This window comes from Chlorocebus sabaeus, chromosome 9 (assembly GCF_047675955.1).
Source record: "Chlorocebus sabaeus isolate Y175 chromosome 9, mChlSab1.0.hap1, whole genome shotgun sequence".
NCBI lineage: Eukaryota > Metazoa > Chordata > Mammalia > Primates > Cercopithecidae > Chlorocebus > Chlorocebus sabaeus.
In genome coordinates, this window is record NC_132912.1 from 105,217,793 (window position 1) to 105,237,776 (window position 19,984).

Here is a 19,984-nt window from a genome sequence, read left to right on the forward strand (position 1 = left end):
CTACTCTTATGCTCAAAGACATCAGGGGCTCTCCCAAATATCTTTACGCTGCCAGAAAGTCTTCTATAGTATGGCCTTCACTTAACTTTCACACCTGATCTTTCATCGCCTCCTGCTCATAACCTGCCACCAGTGAACTCCTGCTGCTCCGGCTCCACGCTTCTCATGCTGGTCCCTCCTCAGTGCTTCTGGGGACACCTCTTGCCTGTCACTGTCTGTCGGAATCCTAGTCATTCTTCAAAACCTCTCTCAGATGCCTCTTCTTTTTTCCTTTTTTATTTTTTTGAGATGGAGTCTCGTTCTGTGGCCCAGGCTGCTGGAGTGCAGTGGTGCAATATCGGCTCACTGCAACCTCCACCTCCCAGGTTTAAGTGATTCTCCTGCCTCAGCCTCCCTGAGTAGCTGAGATTACAGGCATGTGCCAACACCCTGTCTCTACAAAAAATTAAAAACAAGGCTGGGCACGGTGTAATCCCTGCACTTTGGGAGGCCAAGGCGGGCCTGACTTGAGGTCAGGAGTTTGAGACCAGCCTGACCAACATGGTGAAACCCCGTCACTATTAAAAATACAAAAATTGGCTGGGTGCGGTGGCTTATGCCTGTAATCCCAACACTTTGGGAGGCCAAGGCAGGTGGATTACCTGAAGTCGGGAGTTTGAGACCAGCCTGGCCAGCATAGCAAAACCCAGTCTACTAAAAATACAAAAATTAGCCAGGCATGGTGGTGTGGGCCTGTAATCTCAGCTACTGGGGAGGCTGAGGCAGGAGAATTGCTTGAACCTGGGAGGTGGAGGTTGCAGTGAGCCGAGATTGCACCTCCGCACTCCAGCCTGGGTGACAGAGACTCTGTCTCAAAAAAATAGGCTGAACTCAGTGGCTCACGCCTGAATCCCAGCACCTTGAGAAGCCAAGGTGGGCAGATCACTTGAGGTCAGGAGTTCGAGGCCAGCCTGGCCAACATGGTGAAACCCCATGTCTACTGAAAATACAAAAATTAGCTGGGCATGGTGGTGGGCACCTGTAATCCCACCTACTCGGGAGGCTGAGGTGGGAGAATTTTTGTTTTGTTTTGTTTTGTTTTGAGATGGAGTCTTGGTCTGTCGCCCAGACTGGAGTGCAGCAGTGCATTCTCAGCTCACTGCAACCCCCGCTTCTGGGGTTCAAGTGATTCTCCTGTCTCAGCCTCCCAAGTAGCTGGGATTATAGGTGTACACCACCACGCCCAGCTAATTTTTTATTTTTAGTAGAGATGGGGTTTCATCATGTTGGCCAGGCTGCTCTTGAACTCCGGACCTCAGTTGATCCGCCCGCCTTGGCCTCCCAAAGTGCTGGGGTTACAGGCGTGAGCCACCATGCCTGGCCAGAAGCCTTTTCCAAGAAGCCTCTATCAACCCCCCAACAGTGCATATGATCTCTCCACACCCCTCTTCATGAGTCCTATAAGGTCTAGTCCAGTGTCCAGCATATAGTAGCTGTTCAATAAATATTCCTTGCATTTTGTTGAGTGTGTCTCATGTATGAAGAGGCAGTTTGGCCTACAGGTTAAGACTGCAGTCAGTTAGCCAGGCATGGTGGTGTGTGCCTGTAGTCTCAGTTACTCGGGAGGCTGAGATGGGAGGATGGCTTCAGCCTGAGAGGCAGAGGTGGCAGTGAGCCAAGATCATACCACTGCACTCCGGCCTGGGCCACAGAGTGAGACCCTGTCTCTCTCTCAAAAAAAAAAAAAAAGATAAGATAATTACAATAAAATTTCCCAGGGACATTCTTGGGGTATAGCCTTGGGTAAGTTGTTAACCTCAATGGCCCTCAGTTTTCTCATCTGCAAATGGGAATGATATGGAATATAATTATATCCACATCAAGGTTTTGTGAAGATTAAATTAAAAGTGTTGATAGTTTCTGTTCAGGGCTTTAGCGTGGTACCTGGCATAGAGCAAGTTCTCTTAAGTGTGGGATGTTGTTATGATTCCCATTTTATTCCCTTGAGTAGAATGTGAGCCAGACAAAGGTAAGGTCATTGCAGGGTGGAGGAGGGCTTGAAATCGGTCAGTCAGGGCTTGTTGACTGAGGGGCTCCTGACAAAATGGATTGGGTGACAGGTAAGGCTGGGGCAGGGCCAGGAGTAGGAGGCCATCAGGTCAGGGCTTGGAGTCCCAGGCCCCGCTGGGAGCTGAGAGTCCTGGATTCCTGCCTACAATGTGAGCTCGGGTGGAACACTCCTCGATGGCTCTGGTTTCCCAGCTTAATGTAAATTGAAGAGATCGGGGCCGGGCGCGGTGGCTCAAGCCTGTAATCCCAGCACTTTGGGAGGCCGAGACGGGCGGATCACAAGGTCAGGAGATCGAGACCATCCTGACTAACGCGGTGAGACCCCGTCTCTACCAAAAAAACACAAAAAACTAGCCGGGCGAGGTGGCGGGCGCCTGTAGTCCCAGCTACTCGGGAGGCTGAGGCAGGAGAATGGCGTAAACCCGGCAGGCGGAGCTTGCAGTGAGCTGAGATTCGGCCACTGCACTCCAGCCTGGGCGACAGAGCGAGACTCCGTCTCAAAAAAAAAAAAAAAAAAAAAAAATTGAAGAGATCGAACCAGATGAACAACAAGGTCCCTAGCAGCCCAGATGTTTTATGAGTTCTGGGCTTCTAAGTTAACCTCTAAGAAAAGATCAAATAAGGAAGCATCTGTGCTTCCTCCAGGGCTCACATCAACAGGGCCTGGAGTGAAATGGGATGCTGGACTCAGTGACTGGTAGCACCTCCTTCAAAAAGCCTGCAGTCAGGGGCCCTCCTCCCTCGCTGGGGCTGGGGCTAGGGGTAAACTGTGTGCAGTCCAGGGGCACTTCCAGAGAATGCCCCAGGGAGGAATGACTAAGAGAATGCAGATCCTCAGAGATGGGGGACATTGAGAGACTTCAAGACCCAAGAGGACAGACAGGGAAGTGAATACACAACACACCTTATGCTGGAGTGGGACTGATTTATTTGAAGCCTGCGTTGTTTCACAACAGGATTTGAGAATGCTTACCAGCATGCACACAATTCTCCAACATTAAAAAGTAAAATCAGGCTGGGTGCGGTGGCTCACGCCTCTAATCTCAGCAATTTGGGAGGCCGAGGTGGGCGGATCACCTAAAGTCAGGAGTTCAAGACCAGCCTAGCCAACATAGCAAAACCCCAGCTCTACTAAAAATACAGAAACAAAAATTAGCCAGGAGTGGTGGCAGGTGCCTGTAATCCCAGCTACCTGGGAGGCTGAGGCAAGAGAATCATTTATACCTGGGAGGCAGAGGTTGTACTGAGCCAAGATCATGCCACTGCACTCCAGCCTGGGTGACAGAATGAGACTACGTCTCAAAAATAATAATAATTAAATAAAAAGTAAAATCAAAGCCAGGTGCATTGGCGAGGGTTTGTATTCCCAGCTATTCAGGAGCCTGAGGCAGAAGGATCACTTGAGCCCAAGAGTGTGAGGCTACAGGGAGCAGTAATTGCATCACTGCACTTGAACCTGGACTACAGAGCAAGACCTGTCTCAAAATAAATAAATAAAAATAAATAATTTTGAAAAAGTAATGTTAGCACTATGTAAAAAAGAGATTTAAAATGTTAGCACTATGTAAAAAGAGGTTTAAAAAATAAACTCAGCCAGGCGTGGTGGCTCACGCTTGTAATCCCAGTACTTTGGGAGGCTGAGGCGGGTGGGGCATGAGGTCAGGAAATCAAGACCATCCTGGCCAACATGGTGAAACCCCGTCTCTACTAAAAACAGAAAAATCAGCCGGGAGTGCCACCGCATGCCTGTAGTCCCAGCTACTTGGGAGGCTGAGGCAGCAGAATTGCTTGAACCCAGGAGGCGGAGGTTGCAGTGAGCCGAGATCACGCCACTGCACTCCAGCCTGGGTGACAGAGAGAGACTCTGTCTCAAAAAAACAAAAACAAAAACAAAAACAAAAAAACCTCACTGGCCAAGTGCAGTGGCTCACGCCTGTAATCCCAGCACTTTGGGAGTCCAAAGCAAGTGGATCACTTGAGTCAAGGAGTTCCTTTGAGACCAGCCTGAGCAACATGGCGAAACCCTGTCTCTACTAAAAATATAAAAACATTGCTGGGTGTAGTGGCACACGCCTATAGTCCTAGCTACCAGGGAAGCTGAGGTGGGAGGATCGATTGAGCCCAAAAAGTCGAGGCTGCAGTGAGCCATGATTCTGCCATTGCACTCCAGCTTTGGGCAACAGAGTGAGACCGTCTCAAGGGGATTAAAAAAAAAAAAAAGGCTCATTGGCTGGGTCCCAGTACGATGACTCATACCTGTTATCACAATGCTTTAGGAGGCTGAAATGGGAGGATCCTTTAAGATCACCCCAGCAACATCTCCTAGACCCTGTCTCTACGAAAAATTAAAAACAAGGCTGGGCACGGTGGCTCACGCCTGTAATCCCTGCACTTTGGGAGGCCAAGGCGGGCCTGACTTGAGGTCAGGAGTTTGAGACCAGCCTGACCAACATGGTGAAACCCCGTCACTATTAAAAATACAAAAATTGGCTGGGTGCGGTGGCTTACGCCTGTAATCCCAGCACTTTGGGAGGCCAAGGCAGGTGGATTACCTGAGGTCGGGAGTTCGAGACCAGCCTGGCCAGCATAGCAAAACCCAGTCTACTAAAAATACAAAAATCAGCCAGGCATGGTGGTGTGGGCCTGTAATCTCAGCTACTGGGGAGGCTGAGGCAGGAGAATTGCTTGAACCTGGGAGGTGGAGGTTGCAGTGAGCCGAGATTGCACCTCCGCACTCCAGCCTGGGTGACAGAGACTCTGTCTCAAAAAAAATAGGCTGAACTCAGTGGCTCACGCCTGAATCCCAGCACCTTGAGAAGCCAAGGTGGGCAGATCACTTGAGGTCAGGAGTTCGAGGCCAGCCTGGCCAACATGGTGAAACCCCATGTCTACTGAAAATACAAAAATTAGCTGGGCATGGTGGTGGGCACCTGTAATCCCACCTACTCGGGAGGCTGAGGTGGGAGAATTGCTTGAATCCAGGAGATGGAGGTTGCAGCGAGCTGAGATGGCACCACTGCACTCCAGCCTGGGCGACAGAGTGAGACTCTGTCTCAATAAAATAAATAAATAACCAATTAGCTGGGCATGGTGGTACACACCTGTGATCCCAGCAGCTCAGGAGTCTGAGGTGGGAGGATCACTTATGCCCAGGAGGTCGAGGCTGCAGAGCTATATCAAATCACTGCAGCCTAGCCTGGGCAACAGAGCAAGACCCAGTCTCTAAAAAAAAAAAAAAAAAGGGCCAGGCATGGTGGCTCACACCTCTAATCCCAGCACTTTGGGGGCTGAGGTGGGCCGATCACCTGAGGTCGGGAATTCGAGACCAGCCTGACCAACATGGAGAAACCCCATCTCTACTAAAAATACAAAAAATTAGCCAGGCCTGGTGGCGCATGCCTGTAATCCCAGCTACTCGGGAGGCTGAGGCAGGAGAATTGTTTGAATCTGGGAGGCAGAGGTTGCGGTAAGCCGAGATCACACCATTGCACACTGGCCTGGGCAACAAGAATGAAACTCCATCTCAAGAAAAAAAAAATACTATATATGTATGTCACTATGTCACTGACATTATTTATTTATTTAGAGAGATTATTATAGAGTTTTGCTATGTTGCCCAGGCTTGGCCTCCTGGACTCAAGGGGTTCTCCTGCCTCAGCCTCACAGTAGCTGGAGTACATGCTAGCACCACAGTGCTTGGTCTCTATTATTTTTACAATGAAAGATAAGAAAGGGCTGGGCATCAGCACTTTAAGAGGCTGAGGTGGGCAGATCACGAGGTCAGGAGATGGAGATCATCCTGGGTAACACGGTGAAACCCCGTCTCTACTAAAAATACAAAAAATTAGCCGGGCATGGTGGTGGGCACCCGTGGTCCTAGCTACTCGGGAGGCTGAGGCAGGAGAATGGCGTGAACCCGGGAGGCAGAGCTTGCAGTAAGCCGAGATTGACCCCTTGCACTCCAGCCTGGGCAACAGAGCTAGACTGCGTATGAAAAAAAAAAAAAAAAGAAAGAAAGAAAGAAAGAAAGAAAGAAAAAGAAAGGGCTGGTTATGATCTTATCCCCATGGCTGAGCATAATCTATAGTTCTTATTCAAATCTTGCTACTTGTCCCAGTAATGTCCTTCGTAACAGGTTTTGTTTTGGTTCAGGATCCAATCCAGGATTATGCATTGCATTTAGTTTCCATGCCTTTTTAGCCTCCTTTGAATCTGAGACATTTTCTGAAGTTCACATAGTCTTTTTTTTGAGACAGGGCCTCACTTTGTCACTCAGGCTGGAGTGCAGTGGCATGATCACAGCTCACTGCTGCCTGTACCTGCCAGGCTCAAGCAATCCTCCCACCTCAGCCTCACGAGTAGTTGGGGCCACAGGTGCACACCACCATGCCCGGCTAATTTTTGTATTGTTTGTAGAGATGAGGTTTTTCTATGTTTCCTAGGCTGTCCTCAAACTCTGGGATTCAAGCAATCCACCCATGTAGGCCTCCTAAAGTGATGAAATTACAGGTTTGAGCCACTGCGCTGGGCTGGTGTCCATAGTCATTTATGACATTGCCATTTTTGAACAATACAGACAAGTGGGATCATCTCTCTTAGGTTTATCTGAGGTTTCCTCATGACTGCATTACTGCTGAACTGATGTTGTGTTGTTTAACATAGAAAGCTTATGATGTTGACTTGTCCCCTTTAATGATAATGTCAACTTGTTTCATCCTGCTGAACCCACAGTTGGAATCACCCCAAAAGCCTTAGCAGGGGAGTTTCCTCATGGGAGTGTCCCAAACCTTTTCCAGATGGGGCCAGTTGGGATTCCAAAGAAAGTAGCACTTAGCATTAAATAAACACCAGGGTGATCAGTCCAAAGCATTTATTTATTTATTTAGACAGGGTCTTGCTCGCTCTGTTGCCCAGGATGGAGTGCAGTGATACAATCATAGTTCACTGCAACCTCAATCTCTTGGGCTCAAGCAATCCTCCCACCTCAGTCTCCCAAGTAGCTGGGACAACAGGGGCACACCCCCACGCCCAGCTAATTTTTTTTTTTTTTTTTTTTTAAGTAGAGATTGGTCTTGCTATGTTGCCCAGGCTGGTCTCGAACTACTGACCTCATGCCATCCTCCTGCCTCAGCCTCCCAAAGAGCTAGGATCACAGATGTGAGCTGCCATGGTCAGCCAGTCCAAAGCATTTATTAGGGAACTTTACATATGGAGTGCTACAGCAATCCTCACGACAGACAGCAAGAGAAAAGGGGTGATCCCCCTAGGTATATCCAAGCAAAGTGGTCAGGGGATAGAGTTTATGTGAGTGTTTAAGGCATTTGGCGCAGGGCTGGGGCTTCTTTCAGTGTTTTGGCAACAACCTAGATACTTTTATCAGTGCCAGGAAATGTTCAAGACCCCAGTGTGGGTTCAAGCCTTCAGGGTAAAACATGTTGGGTCACAGAGGGGTCAAAAGGACTCTGTGATCTTTAGGTTCAAGACACAGAAATAGGGGACAGACACTGGGGGACCCTAAGCTTTGATAACTTAGTTAAGGTGGTATATACCAGTTTTCCCTATTATACGACTAGCTTACTCTTTTTTGCTTTGTAATTAATAAATATCTTATTGGAACATATTTTGAAACTAAACTAAATATCCTGTTTTTATTCAAATTTGTACTCATTAGTTTTATAATCCATGAGTAACCTGAATCAACTTAGTATCACCTGAATCACTATTTGGAACATATTTTATAACTTTCACTCCTTAGGGCTTTTGCACCCACCATACCCTCTGTCTGGCTTCACTCTCACCCTTCTCTGCATGGCTTACTTTGCATTCTTTAGATCTCAGTTTAAATGTCACCTCCTCAAAGAGGCCATCCCTGATTATCTTATTCTAAAGTAAGTTCTGACACTTAATTATTAAATAAAAAATAAAAATAGAACAGGCATGATGGCTTACACCTGTAATCCCACCACTTTGGGAGGCCGAGGCAGGTGGATCACCTGAAGTCAGCAGTTTGAGACCAGCCTGGCCAACATGGTGAAACCCTGTCTCTACTAAAAATACAAAAATTAGCTGGGCATGGTGGCACACACCCATAATCTCAGCTACTTGGGAGGCTGCGGCAGGAGAATTGCTTGAACCCAGGAGGTGGAGGTTGCAGTGAACTGAGATTGCCCCACCGCACTCCCGCCTGGGTGACGGAGCGAGACTCTGTCTCAAAAAATAAAATAAAATAAAATAAAAATAAAAATAAAGGCCAGGCGCAGTGGCTCACACCTGTAATCCCAGCACTTTGGGAGGCCAAGGTGGGCAGATCACGAGGTCAGGAGAGTGAGACCATCCTGGCTAACAACGGTGAAAACCCATCTCTACTAAAAATACAAAAACAAAATTAGCCGGGCGTGGTGGCAGGCACCTGTAGTCCCAGCTACTTGGGAGGGTGAGGCTGGAGAATGGTGTGAACCTGGAAGGCGGAGCTTGCAGTGAGCTGAGATGGTGCCACTGCAGTCCAGCCTGGGCGACAGAGGGAGACTCCATAAATAAATAAATAAATAAATAAATAAATAAATAAATAATAAATAAAATAAAATGTGACAGGCAAAACAGTGCAACTCTTCTTATATAATTAATACTATGTGTGGCCAGGCGTGGTGGCTCACGCCTGTAATCCCAGCACTTTGGGAAGGCGAGGCAGGTGGATCACTTGAGGTTAGCAGTTCAAGACCAGCCTGACCAACATGGTGAAACCCCATCTCCACTAAAAATACAAAAAAATGAGCCAGGCATGGTGGCGTGTGCCTCTAATCCCAGCTACTTAGGAGGCTGAAGCAGGAGAACTGCTTGGACCCAGGAGGCAGAGGTTGCAGTGAGCTGAGATCACGCCACTGCACTCCAGCAGCCTGGGTGACAAGAGTGAAACTCTGTCTAAAATACAGATATAACACATATAAAATACATTTTGTGCGCAGAAAAATAGATCAGACCTCAATGATCATTAAGGGGTGCGGGAAATCAGAAAAGACTGTAACTTCCTATATCACACATTTCTGTATTGCAAACTATGTTTAAAACAAACACTGGCCAGGCGTGGTGGCTCACGCCTGTAATCCCAGCACTTTGGGAGGCCGAGGCAGGCAGATCACAAGGTCAGGAGTTCAAGACCAGCCTGGCCAAGCTGGTGAAACCCTGTCTATACTAAAAATACAAAAAAAATTGCCGGGCGTGGTGGCACGCGCCTGTAATCCCAGCTACTTGGGAGGCTGAGGCAGGAGAATCGCTTGAACCAGGAGGTGGAGGTTGCAGTGAGCTGCGATCATGCCACTGCACTGCAGCCTGGGCGACAGAGTGAGACTCTGTTTCCAAAAGAAAAAAGAAAAAAAAAAAAAAGACACAAAGCAAATTTGACTCTGAGCTCCTTGGAAACCAGGACCAAAAGAAAAGTATGAGCAGTAATGAGATCCTTAGTGCTTAAAAGATAAAAGCAAACCACTGATCAGGAGAAACACCTTTTCCAAGGGCTGAGGTTTGAGAGAATTTCTCCAAGAAGTTCATAAATACAGCAGTGCCCAATCAGCTGGCCTACAGCTTCAATAACTCACCTGTGTATACCCAGGTAACTATCGGTCAGCTACAAATGGAAGTTCAGTAAAAGAAATGCCACAAGGGACCAAATTTCTACAGCTGGGCCTCAGATCTGGCTAGATCCTAGTTAAAATTGGCTATGTGGCCTAACACTCCAGCAAACTCCTAGAATAATGCAAATCTCGGCCTATTAAGAATTAATGATTATTAGCAAGAATTGGGAGACAAGAAGAGACATTCATCTTAACTTCCAATTAGGCTGGGTTACTCACTTTTACGCCTCTTTTACTGATGAAGAAACTGAGAGAGAGCCTTAAGTTACACAGGTGGAAAATGTCAGAGCTAGCCCTAAACCCAGGTCTTAGACATCCGTTCCCTAGTCATGCCTACCACACTTCAAAAATAGAGCTTATGCCCTCAGCATCTCGGCGGGTGGTGGGCCAAAAGACTAAGGAGTTAGAAGGTGCTGGCGTGCACACTTGGAGGCAGATGGTGAAGAGGGGAGTTGGGCCCAGCGATCAGGCACATGCTTTCGCCAGATGGCCAGTTCAACTTCATGCCCCTCCACCCTACCTTCTTGTACCCCAGGGTGGGCGGTAAGACTCCCATTAAACAGATAAACAGATGGAGAAACACCAGCCCAAAACATAATGATCTCGCAGTGTATACTTGACTTGGCTCATTTATTCACTTTTTTTTTTTTTTTTTTTTTTTTTTGAGACAGGGTTTCAGTCACCCAGGCTGGAGTGCAGTGGCGCGTTCACGGCTTCTTGCAGCCTCCCGGGCTCAGATGATCCTCCCATCTCCGCCTCTCGAGTAGGTGGGACTACAGGCGCGTGCCACCACACCCGGCTAATTTTTGTATTTTTTTGTAGAGACAGGGTTTCGCCATGATGCCCAGGCTGGTCTCCAACTCCTGGGCTCAAGCGATCCGCCCACCTCGGCCTTCCACAGTGCTGGGATTCCAGGCATGAGCCACCGCGCCCGGCCTATTTACTTTTCTACTAAGCTGGGGATCACCGTCGCCCCTCGGCTTGGCAAGAAGGGCGGGGGTAGGGGAGCGGTGGGAAAGGAGGGTGGGCTTAGACTCTGATAAGAGGGAAAAGAGGAAGGGAAAGTTGGGGCTTACTGCAGCGCAGGCTCCTTAGGAGAAGGTGGGGAGGAGGAAGGAGGGAGGTCCAGGCCCTTCTTCCATCCCACGTCCTCCACTTCCCAAGGTGCAAGAGGGAAAGAGGTACAGAACACCCAGAGGTGTCCTTGATTCCGTCTTGCCTTTGCCCTTCCCCCACAGTCCAGCAATAAGGCGAGAGAAACAAGTGCAGGAAGCGGGCAGGCAGTCATGGGAAAGGCCAAAAAGACAGGTGAGCGGCGCGCCCGCCTCCCGCGCGCAGGTGAGGGCTCCTTTCTGCCTGGCGGGGGAGGCAGACACAGGGAAGAGCCGCGCGCGCGTGTACGCGGGCCGGTCGCAAGGCCTTGCGGCGCCTTCAGCTCAGGCCCTTACTCTTCCTGGAGCGGCCGCGCTCCGCGGCTTCCTGGGCTGGGCCTCTGTTGCCGCTGTCGCCGCTGTCGGGCCGGCGCCGCACACCCCACTCCGCGCGGCGGTCGCGCTCGCTCACGCGCGGCGTCGCCCGCAACAGGAACTGGCCGCGGCACTGGGTGACGCGCACGTCGGCGCGGGGGTAGGTGCCGTACGCGCGCCGCAGCTCCTGGCGCACGAAGTCCGGAAGCTGTAGGGGCTGACCCTGCGCGCGTTCCACGCGTCCCCAGCGTAGCTCGGCTTGCAGGCTCCCGCCTTCAGGCCACGGTTCCCAGCCCTCGGCCGCTGGCGCGGGCGCCTGCAGCGACAGTCCCGAGATGCCGGCGGCGGGGCAGGGCCGGCGCGGGGCCGCGGGGTAGGCCGGAGGGCAGGCCCACCAGGGCGGCGCGGCCTCGGGTGGCGCGGCGGGGCAGTAGAAACGGTGGTATTCCCGAGGGGCCCCCTACTCGCCCGCGTGCAAGCTCCTTGGCCGGCTGCGGAAGCTGTGGGCCTGGATTGGGGGCAGTAGCAGAGGGGCGGCCAGGTAGGTGCAGGTGAGCGGCTGCGGCGGCGGCCAGATTCCCTGCCTGGGCGGCAGCCACCTGTACGCGTACATAGTCGGCCCCCCAGGCGGCTGCTGTTCGTACTGGGGGCTCCTCCGGATCCAGACCTGCGGCGGAGGGAGGGGTGTGCGGACAGACTTTCTACTTAACCGCCTCCTGTCCCTGTGGCCCGGTTCCCCAGGACGCCGGTTCATAGCTTTGGGGGAACTCATCCCAAATCGGACATTCAGCTCCCCACCTCGCCTCTTGTCCCAAGGTCGGGCAGAGCCCCACGCGCCTGGCAGACAATAAGGAGCCTTTTCAAGCCCTCGGCCCGAATGCTCTTCCCAGTGACTCCCCACTCACTTGTCTCCTTCAGCCTTGGGGAGCCAGCGGGATCCAGAGCGGGGCTCCTCTCCGCACTTTGTGGCTGAGTTGCTCTGCTCCATGCCCTGCCTCAGCCACTCCTCCTGGTTACCAGGCGAAAGCAAACACCTTGAGCTGGCCAGGAGCCACCAGTGTCTGTCTACACCTGGGTGAACCGTACTGGTACTGGTCGTAGTGGCCCCAACCTAGAGGCAGAGGCCTGAGGTCAAGGATGCCCTCCCTACAGTATCACTGATGGCTTTCTACAACCTCCTAGCACCTGCAGGTGGATTGAGTTACCCTCACATTTGAGTAAAACTCCTGCACACCAGACACTGAATCAAGTTGTCTGGGAGCATCTAACTGCAAGTTATGTCAACTCGAGGAAGGGGGTGCTGATATTATCTCTGGTTTCCACAGCAAAAAAGCTGCTTGCCTCAGAGTTGGTGTCCAGTGTATTCAGTGAGTGGAGCTTATGTAGGTTAAATAACTTATCCCAACTCACACAGCTGGCTATAGTAAGGGCAAAATTCAACCCCGAGTCTCAAGACTCATGCTCACAATGCTGGTCTTACTGCCCACCTATGCTGGGGCTTCTGGCAGACTGCCTCAAAGTCCTCCCACTCTAGAATGTTAGATAGGCACTTGGTTTTGTTTTGTTTTGTTTTTAGATGGGGTCTTGCTCTATTGCCTAGGCTGGAGTGCAGTGGCGTGATCTCAGCTCACTGCAGCCACCGTCTACCAGGTTCAAGCGATTCTACCACCTCAGCCTCCCAATCCCAAGTAGCTGGGATTACAAGTGCACCACTACCCCCCGCTAATTTTTGTATTTTTAGTAGAGTCAGGTTTTCACCATGTTGGCCAGGCTGGTCCTGAACTGACCTCAAGTAATCCACCCTCCTTGGCCTCCCAAAGTGCTAGGATTACAGGTATGAGCCATCATGCCCGGCTACTTTAAATTATTTTCTTTCTTTTTCTTTTCTTTTTTTTTTTGAGACAGAATTTTGCTCTGTCGCCCAGGCTGGAGTGCAGTGGCACGATCTTGGCTCACTGCAAACTCCGCCTCCCAGGTTCAAGCGATTCTTCTGCCTCAGCCTCCCAAGTAGCTGGGACTACATGTGTGCGCCACGACACCTGGCTAAGTTTTGTAGTTTTTAGTAGAGATGGGGTTTCACCATATTGGCCAGGCTGGTCTTGAACTCCCAACTCCGTGATCCGCCCACCTTGGCCTCCCAAAGTTTTGGGATTACAGGCATGAGCTATTGCACCCGGCCTACTTTAAATTCTTAACAGCTATATGAAGTGCATAGTGATGTCATTCTCTCTTAGTAGATAAGGAACCAGAGGCTCAGAGAAGTTTGGCCACTGTCCCAGGTTCCTACAGCCTGTAAGTACCACAGTGGCATTTGAACCCAGTCCAACTGATGTCAAAGCTCAGAAGCCATTTTAATGAAGCCAAGAAGATTGCTTCATCCAGATGGGGTGAGCCCTGTCTGAGTTCCAGTCCCTTCTGGTGTGGGTCACAACCCCTGCACCTCTTCCTTCTCCAGTGGGGAGAGTGGTAGTTATGAGTGATTAAAACTGAAACCCTCTGCCAACTGCAGGGCTGCCATGTTGCCACACTTTCCTTCCCCATCTCCTGTTGACTGAAGCAGCATCAGCAGCAGCCCTGACAGAAAGGTTCTTCTGGGTTCTCAGTATCCCTCAAAACTCAGCTACCCTCTGGTGGTGGCCACCCTTTGGTGACTCACCCTGGTGATGTCACGCTATTTGTGACTGAGCCACTGCTCCAAGTCTTAATTTGGGCCAGTCCTTTTGAGGGCAGGTGCTGGAGCTGGGCAGTGGATGGAAAAAGGGGGCCTGGTTAGGGTTTCATTTGGACTCTTAACACTGTCATAGAACCCCAAATTCAGGCTGGTGAACCTGATGCACAGCTAAGGTCAAGCAGTGGGAGACAGAGAAAGGTTTATTTGATTTGGCCAAAGTCAGAAGGCGGGAGAGCAAATCTCTCAAATCCCTCTTAACAGAAAGAAGCAGCAGGGTGGCTTACACCTGTAATCCTAGCACTTTTGGAGGATGAGGCAGGCAGATTGCTTGAGCTCAGGAGTTTGAGATCAGCCTGGGCAACATGGTGAAACCCTGGCTCTACAAAAAAAAAAAAAAAAAATTAAGCAGGAATGGCATGTGCCTGTAGTTCCAGTTACTTGGGGCGCTGAGGCAGAAGGATCGCTTGAACCCAGGAGGTCAAGCCTGCAGTGAGCTGTGTTCACACCACTGCACACCAGCCTGGGTGACAGACTGAGAGCCTGTCTCAAAAAGCAGCAGGGAGTTTTTATGCGACTAAGGAGTGACGGAGGTGGCATTTCAGGGAACCCAGGGTAAATGTCTGTGTTTCTTCAGTCTCAGATAACCCCTTGAGCCACCAGACTTGTGGGCATCAGCAACTGGTCACAATGTCCTTCAAGGCATTCATTCCTTCTGCAAATTTTTTTTTTTTTTTGAGACGGAGTTTTGCTCTTTTTGCCCAGGCTGGAGTCCAATGGTGGGATTTCGGCTCACTGCAACTTCCGCTTCCCAGGTTCAAGACATTCTCTTACCTCAGCCTCCCAAGTAGCTGGGATTACAGGCATGCACCACCATGGCCGGCTAATTTTTTTTATTTTTAGTAGAGACAGGGTTTCACCATATTGATCAGCTGGTTTTGAACTCCAGACCTTGGGTGATTCACCCGCCTTGGCCTCCCAAAGCGCTGGGATTACAGGTGTGAGCCAGTGCGCCTGGCCTGCAATTTTTTTCCATGACCCCGAAGGTATCTCGTCCTGCTTGACCAAGAAACAGCACATCAGCAGTTTATATGGTGGGAACAAGGAAGATTGGGCAAAAAGTGAGTGGTTAGCATGTGCAAGCAAGCATGGGCCTGATCAGAATTTTTTTTTCTTTTTTTTTTCTTTTTGACAAGCTCTCATTCTGTCACCCAGGCTGGAGTGCAGTGGCATGACCAGGGCTCACCGCAACCTTGACTGGGCTCAAGTGATCCTCCTACCTCAGCCTCCTGAGTAACTGGGATCATAGGTGTGCACCACCACACTCTACTAATTTTTGTAGAGATGAAATCCCACTATGTTACGCAGGCTGGTCTTGAACTCCTGGGCTCAGGTGATCATCCTGCCTTGGCCTTCCAAAGTACTGGAATTATAGGCTTGAGCCACCATGCCTGGCCCGTGATCAGAATTCTCATTTTTTTAGTCACTAAAAATGCTGGGGGGCACTCTACTCTCCATTATGTGATTAGTTCACATTGCATGCCTGTATCAAAATATCATATGTACCCCACAAATATATACAAAAAACTTTTTTTTTTTTTTTTTAAATGGAGTCTCGCTCTGTTTTCAGGCTGAAGGGCAGTGGCGCGATCTCGGCTCACTGCAACCTCCGTCTCCAGGGTTCAAGCGATTCTCCTGCCTCAGCCCCCCGAGTAGCTGGGATTACAGGCGCGCGCCACCACGCCTGGCTAATTTTTGTATTTTTATTAGAGACAGGGTTTCACCACGTCGGCCACGCTGGTCTCGAACTCTTGACCTCAGGTGATCCACCCGCCTCGGCCTCCCAAAGTGTTGGGATTACAGGCGTGAGCCACAGCGCCTGGCAACATTTTAAGTATTGATTGCTCAGAAAAAAAATTAAAATGCAGGGGTGCTGAAATCTCAAGGGCCCCATTACAACACTCCTTAGGAGCCTCGCCCTCTATCTGCTCTAAGGACTGGTCCCAGAATGAGAGAATTTAAAAGACATCCCCCCACAAAGATGTTCATAATGTCACCCTGGAAACCTGTGAATATGTTATATTACGTGACAAGGGAGAATTTAGATTGCAGATGGCAGTAAGATTGCTAATGAGCTGACCTTAAGATAAGGAGATGATCCTGGGTTATCTGGGTGGACCCAATGTAATCACAAGGGTCCTTAACTGTGGAATAGTGAGGTGGCAGAATCAGAGTCAGAGTGATACAGTGAGTGAAAGACTTGATCAGCCATCACTGGCTTTGAATACGTAAGAGGGTCATGAGCCAGGGAATGCGGGCAGCCTCTGGAAGCTGAAAAACAAGAAAGTGGATTCTCCCCTGGAACCTCCAGAAGGATTGTGGTCCTGCCAAGCCCTTGCCAGTGAGCTGTTTCAGACTTCTGACCTCCAGGACCGTAAGAAAATAAACTTGTCTCGTTTTCAGCCACCAAGTTTGTCATGATTTGTTACAGCATCAGTAGGAAACTAATACATCTCCCTGCTCCTGTCTATAACTTTGTCTCTGTCCTAAAATCCCAGCACCCCGGAGTGTTCATGGCTATCCATGGACTGACCACACCCCAGCCTGGAGTTCAGTAGTGGGCCCATGGCACTGGCCAGGTTTTCCATTTCTTCTGGGTGGAGAGTGGGGCGCAAGCAAGACTAAGCTCAAGTGGAGCCTGGGAAGGAAGTTTTCAGGCAAAATGAGAAAAAATAATGGCCAAGCTGTGAGTTTCTCAGCATTTGTTCACCCTGATTCCAGTACCAACCCCCAGTATTTTGGAGTCCCACACCTTATCTGTTCTCAGTAAAGTAGTTCTGGTGGAGTTGAGTCTATTCTATCCTTAGGTTTGGGTGATTTAGGGCTAAACCTTTCAGCACAGCCATCCATCTGGCCATAGTGATTGACTTGGGCTAGCCCTTGACATGATATGGACCAGTGCAAGGCAAGCCTAGGACTTTATTTTCTTGTTGGGTGGAGGGAATTTTTTGCTTTTCCCAGGACAGAAATCAGAAAGGGTCCTGGACTTAAGTTACACAGGCCAGTAAATTCCTTCTTTATTTAAGCTAGTTCAAATTGTCTATTGCTTGCACTAATGATACACCCCAGGGTATTTCCTACCCCCATTGCCCCCCAGCACTTTGTTATGAAAAAAATTTTTTTTTGCGACAAGAGTCTCACTCTGTCACCCAGGCTGGAGAGCAGTGGTGTGGTCATGGCATACTGCAGCCTCAACCTCCTGGGCTCAAGCAATCCTCCCACCTCAGCCTCCTGAATAGTTGGAACTACAGGTATGCCTCACCACATTCCACAGATTTTTTAAATTTTTATTTTGTTTTATTATTATGATTTGAGGCAGAGTCTCGCTCTGTTGCCCAGGCTGGAGTGCAATGGTGCGATCTGGGCTCACTGCAACTTCCGCCTCCTGGGTTCAAGCAATTCTCCTGCCTCAGCCTCCTGAGTAGTGGGGTAAATTACAGGCACCCGCCACCACACCCAGCTAATGTTTTTTGTATTTTTAGTAGAGATGGGATTTCACCATGTTGGCCAGGCTGGCCTTGAACTCCTGACCTCAGGTGATCCACCCACCTCAGCCTCCCAAAGTGCTGGGATTACAGGTGTGAGTCACTGTGCCTGGTCCTCCCTCACCACACCAGGCCGATTTTTTTATTTTTTTATTTTTTATTTTTGAGACGGAGTCTTGCTCTGTCACCAAGCTGGAGTGCAGTGGCGCGATCTCGGCTCTCTGCAACCCCCCGGGTTCAAGCGATTCCCCTGCCTCAGCCTTCCAAGTAGCTGGGACTACACGCGTGCACCACCATGCCTGGATAATTTTTTGTTTTTTAGTAGAGACGGGGTTTCACCATGTTGGCCAGGATGGTCTTGATCTCCTGACCTTGTGATCTGCCCGCCTTGGCATCCCAAAGTGCTGGGATTACAGTTGTGAGCCACTGTGCCTGGCCGCTTCTTTTTTATTTTTTAAAATTTTCTGTAGAGATGGAGTCTCTGTTGCTCAGGCTCGTCTCCAACTCCTGGGCTCAAGCGATCCTCCTGCCTCAGACTCCCAAGGTGCTGGGATTACAGGTGTGAGCCACTGCATCTGGCCATGAAAAATTTCAGTATATAGCAACCTGAGAAGCTTTTGCTCAGGGAACCTTGTGATCAGAAGCTCACTTGAGGGCAAAATGGAGGACAGATTAGAGAGCGAGGGGGTAGAAGCCAGTCATGGAGGAAGTTCTTATGTTAGCTTAGGAAAGCTGAGAACCAAACAGGAGCAAGGGATGGAAAAGAGAGATGGGAGTAGGATTCACCCGGGCTTGATCCAAGATGGTTGTTTTGATGAAGCACGTAGGATGGAGGGTGGATGCACACGTTTCTGGCTTGGCCACCTGGATGGGCAGTTAAGGCAGTCCTGGAGGTAGAAAACGCTGGAGGGAGATTGGAAGTTTAAGGAATGGTGAATTCGAGTGGGCCATGCTGGACATTCTGTTCAGGCTGGACATGGGAGGTGTGGAAGTAGTCATGAAGAAAAAGGTAGTAGGTGAAATTACCGTAACAACTGCCACCCTGGGCTTGTCTCCATCTGGTCCCTATCACACTATTGACATCATGTCTGCCAGCTTGTTTGGACCCCACTCAACACCTCTTTCAGGTAGCTATCTTGTTTTTTTATTTTTTATTTTTTGAGACAGAGTCTTGCTGTGTCAACAGGCTGGAGTGCAGTGGTGCGATCTCAGCTCACTGCAACCTCTGCCTCCCGGGTTCAAGTGATTCTCCTGCCTCAGCCTCCCGAGTAGCTGGGATAGCAGGCACCCACCACCGCGCCAGGCTAATTTTTTTTTTGTATTTTTTAGTAGAGACGGGGTTTCACCATATTGGCCAGGCTAGTTTTGAACTCCTGACCTCAGGTGATCCGCCCACCTCGGCCTCCCAAAGTTCTGGGATTACAGGCATGAGCCACTGCGCCCAGCCAGCAGTCTTGTTTTTGAAGTCCCCTTTACCTCACAGCCTGTGGCCTGGCATGGATTAAAAGTCTGAGTGAATATATGAGTATAAAAGATGGAAACTTGGGACACCCTCCCTTTTCCTTTAGAGGCCCTGGGAGAAAGTGCCACAGTGAAGGGGACTGAAGAGGAATTATTATGTAGGAAGAGAACATGGCAGAAACTAGATCAGAGAGGTGGAAAGTAAAGGGAGGAGAGAATTTCAAAGACAGCGCATAATCTATCTGTCCCATGGTCCGGGGACTCCAGTATGGCTCAAGGAGTTAGGGAGGTGATATGGCCTCTAGTTCATCGCATGTCCCCTCCTAGTTAGCTCTGTGATTGGCAACCATAAAGAGAAATCAGAGAGAATTACAAGGCCCTGTCCTGGTGCTGACATAAAAGGTAACTGGCTATGTTGTCTTTATAATCAGAAGGTTGAGGGGCCTCAGAGTGTAACTGTGTGGCATTAAATACAACATGAGGGACCAAAGGTCTTTTCTTTTCTTTCTTTCTTTTTTTTTTTTTTTTTTTTTGAGCCAGAGTCTCACTCTGTTGCTAGGCTGGAGTGCAGTGATCGATTTGGAGTGAGTGATCTCAGCTCACTGCACATTCCGATTCCCTGGTTCAAACAGTTCTCCTCCCTCAGCCTCCCAAGTAGCTGGGATTACAGGCACACGCCACCACGCCCAGCTAATTTTTGTATTTTAGTTGAGACAGGGTTTCACTATGTTGGCCAGGATGGTCTCTATCTCCTGACTTCATGATCCGACCACCTCAGCCTCCCAAAGTGCTAGGATTACAGGCATGAGCCACTGCGCCCGGCCCTGAGGGACCAAAGGTCTTTTCTCCTGGGTCACATTCAGCCCTGGCCCCTGCCAGCCCTCTCCATTTCCATTTCCCCACTGGACACCCAGGGAGGGCTAAGTAAAGACTCGGGTTTGCTTTGAAATAAAGGCACGTGCTAGCCAAAGATAGAAGGGCGGGGAGACTCCTTTAGCAAATGTATGGCGATCCCAGTGTGCTGGATGCTGGGTTTTCTGTTCTCACAGCCAGGAAAGCACAGATGGAGGTAAGAGGTGAGGAGAGGGGCAAAATGATCACCTGTCTTCTACTCATGAGGCCTTATGGATCAGGAGGGGTTTCAGCAATTGTCTAAGTCTAGAAGAG

At 49.8% G+C, this 19,984-nt stretch overlaps 1 protein-coding gene across 1 annotated transcript; it reads right to left on the bottom strand.

Moving 5' to 3' along the window:
- Positions 1-982: 982 nt before the first annotated feature.
- C9H10orf95 (chromosome 9 C10orf95 homolog) lies at positions 983-12,123 on the bottom strand. Its single transcript, XM_073019300.1, is given in 2 exon segments — positions 983-11,810; positions 12,049-12,123. A coding segment is annotated over 1 exon segment (648 nt). The 5' UTR covers positions 11,757-11,810; positions 12,049-12,123; the 3' UTR covers positions 983-11,108.
- Positions 12,124-19,984: the final 7,861 nt, after the last annotated feature.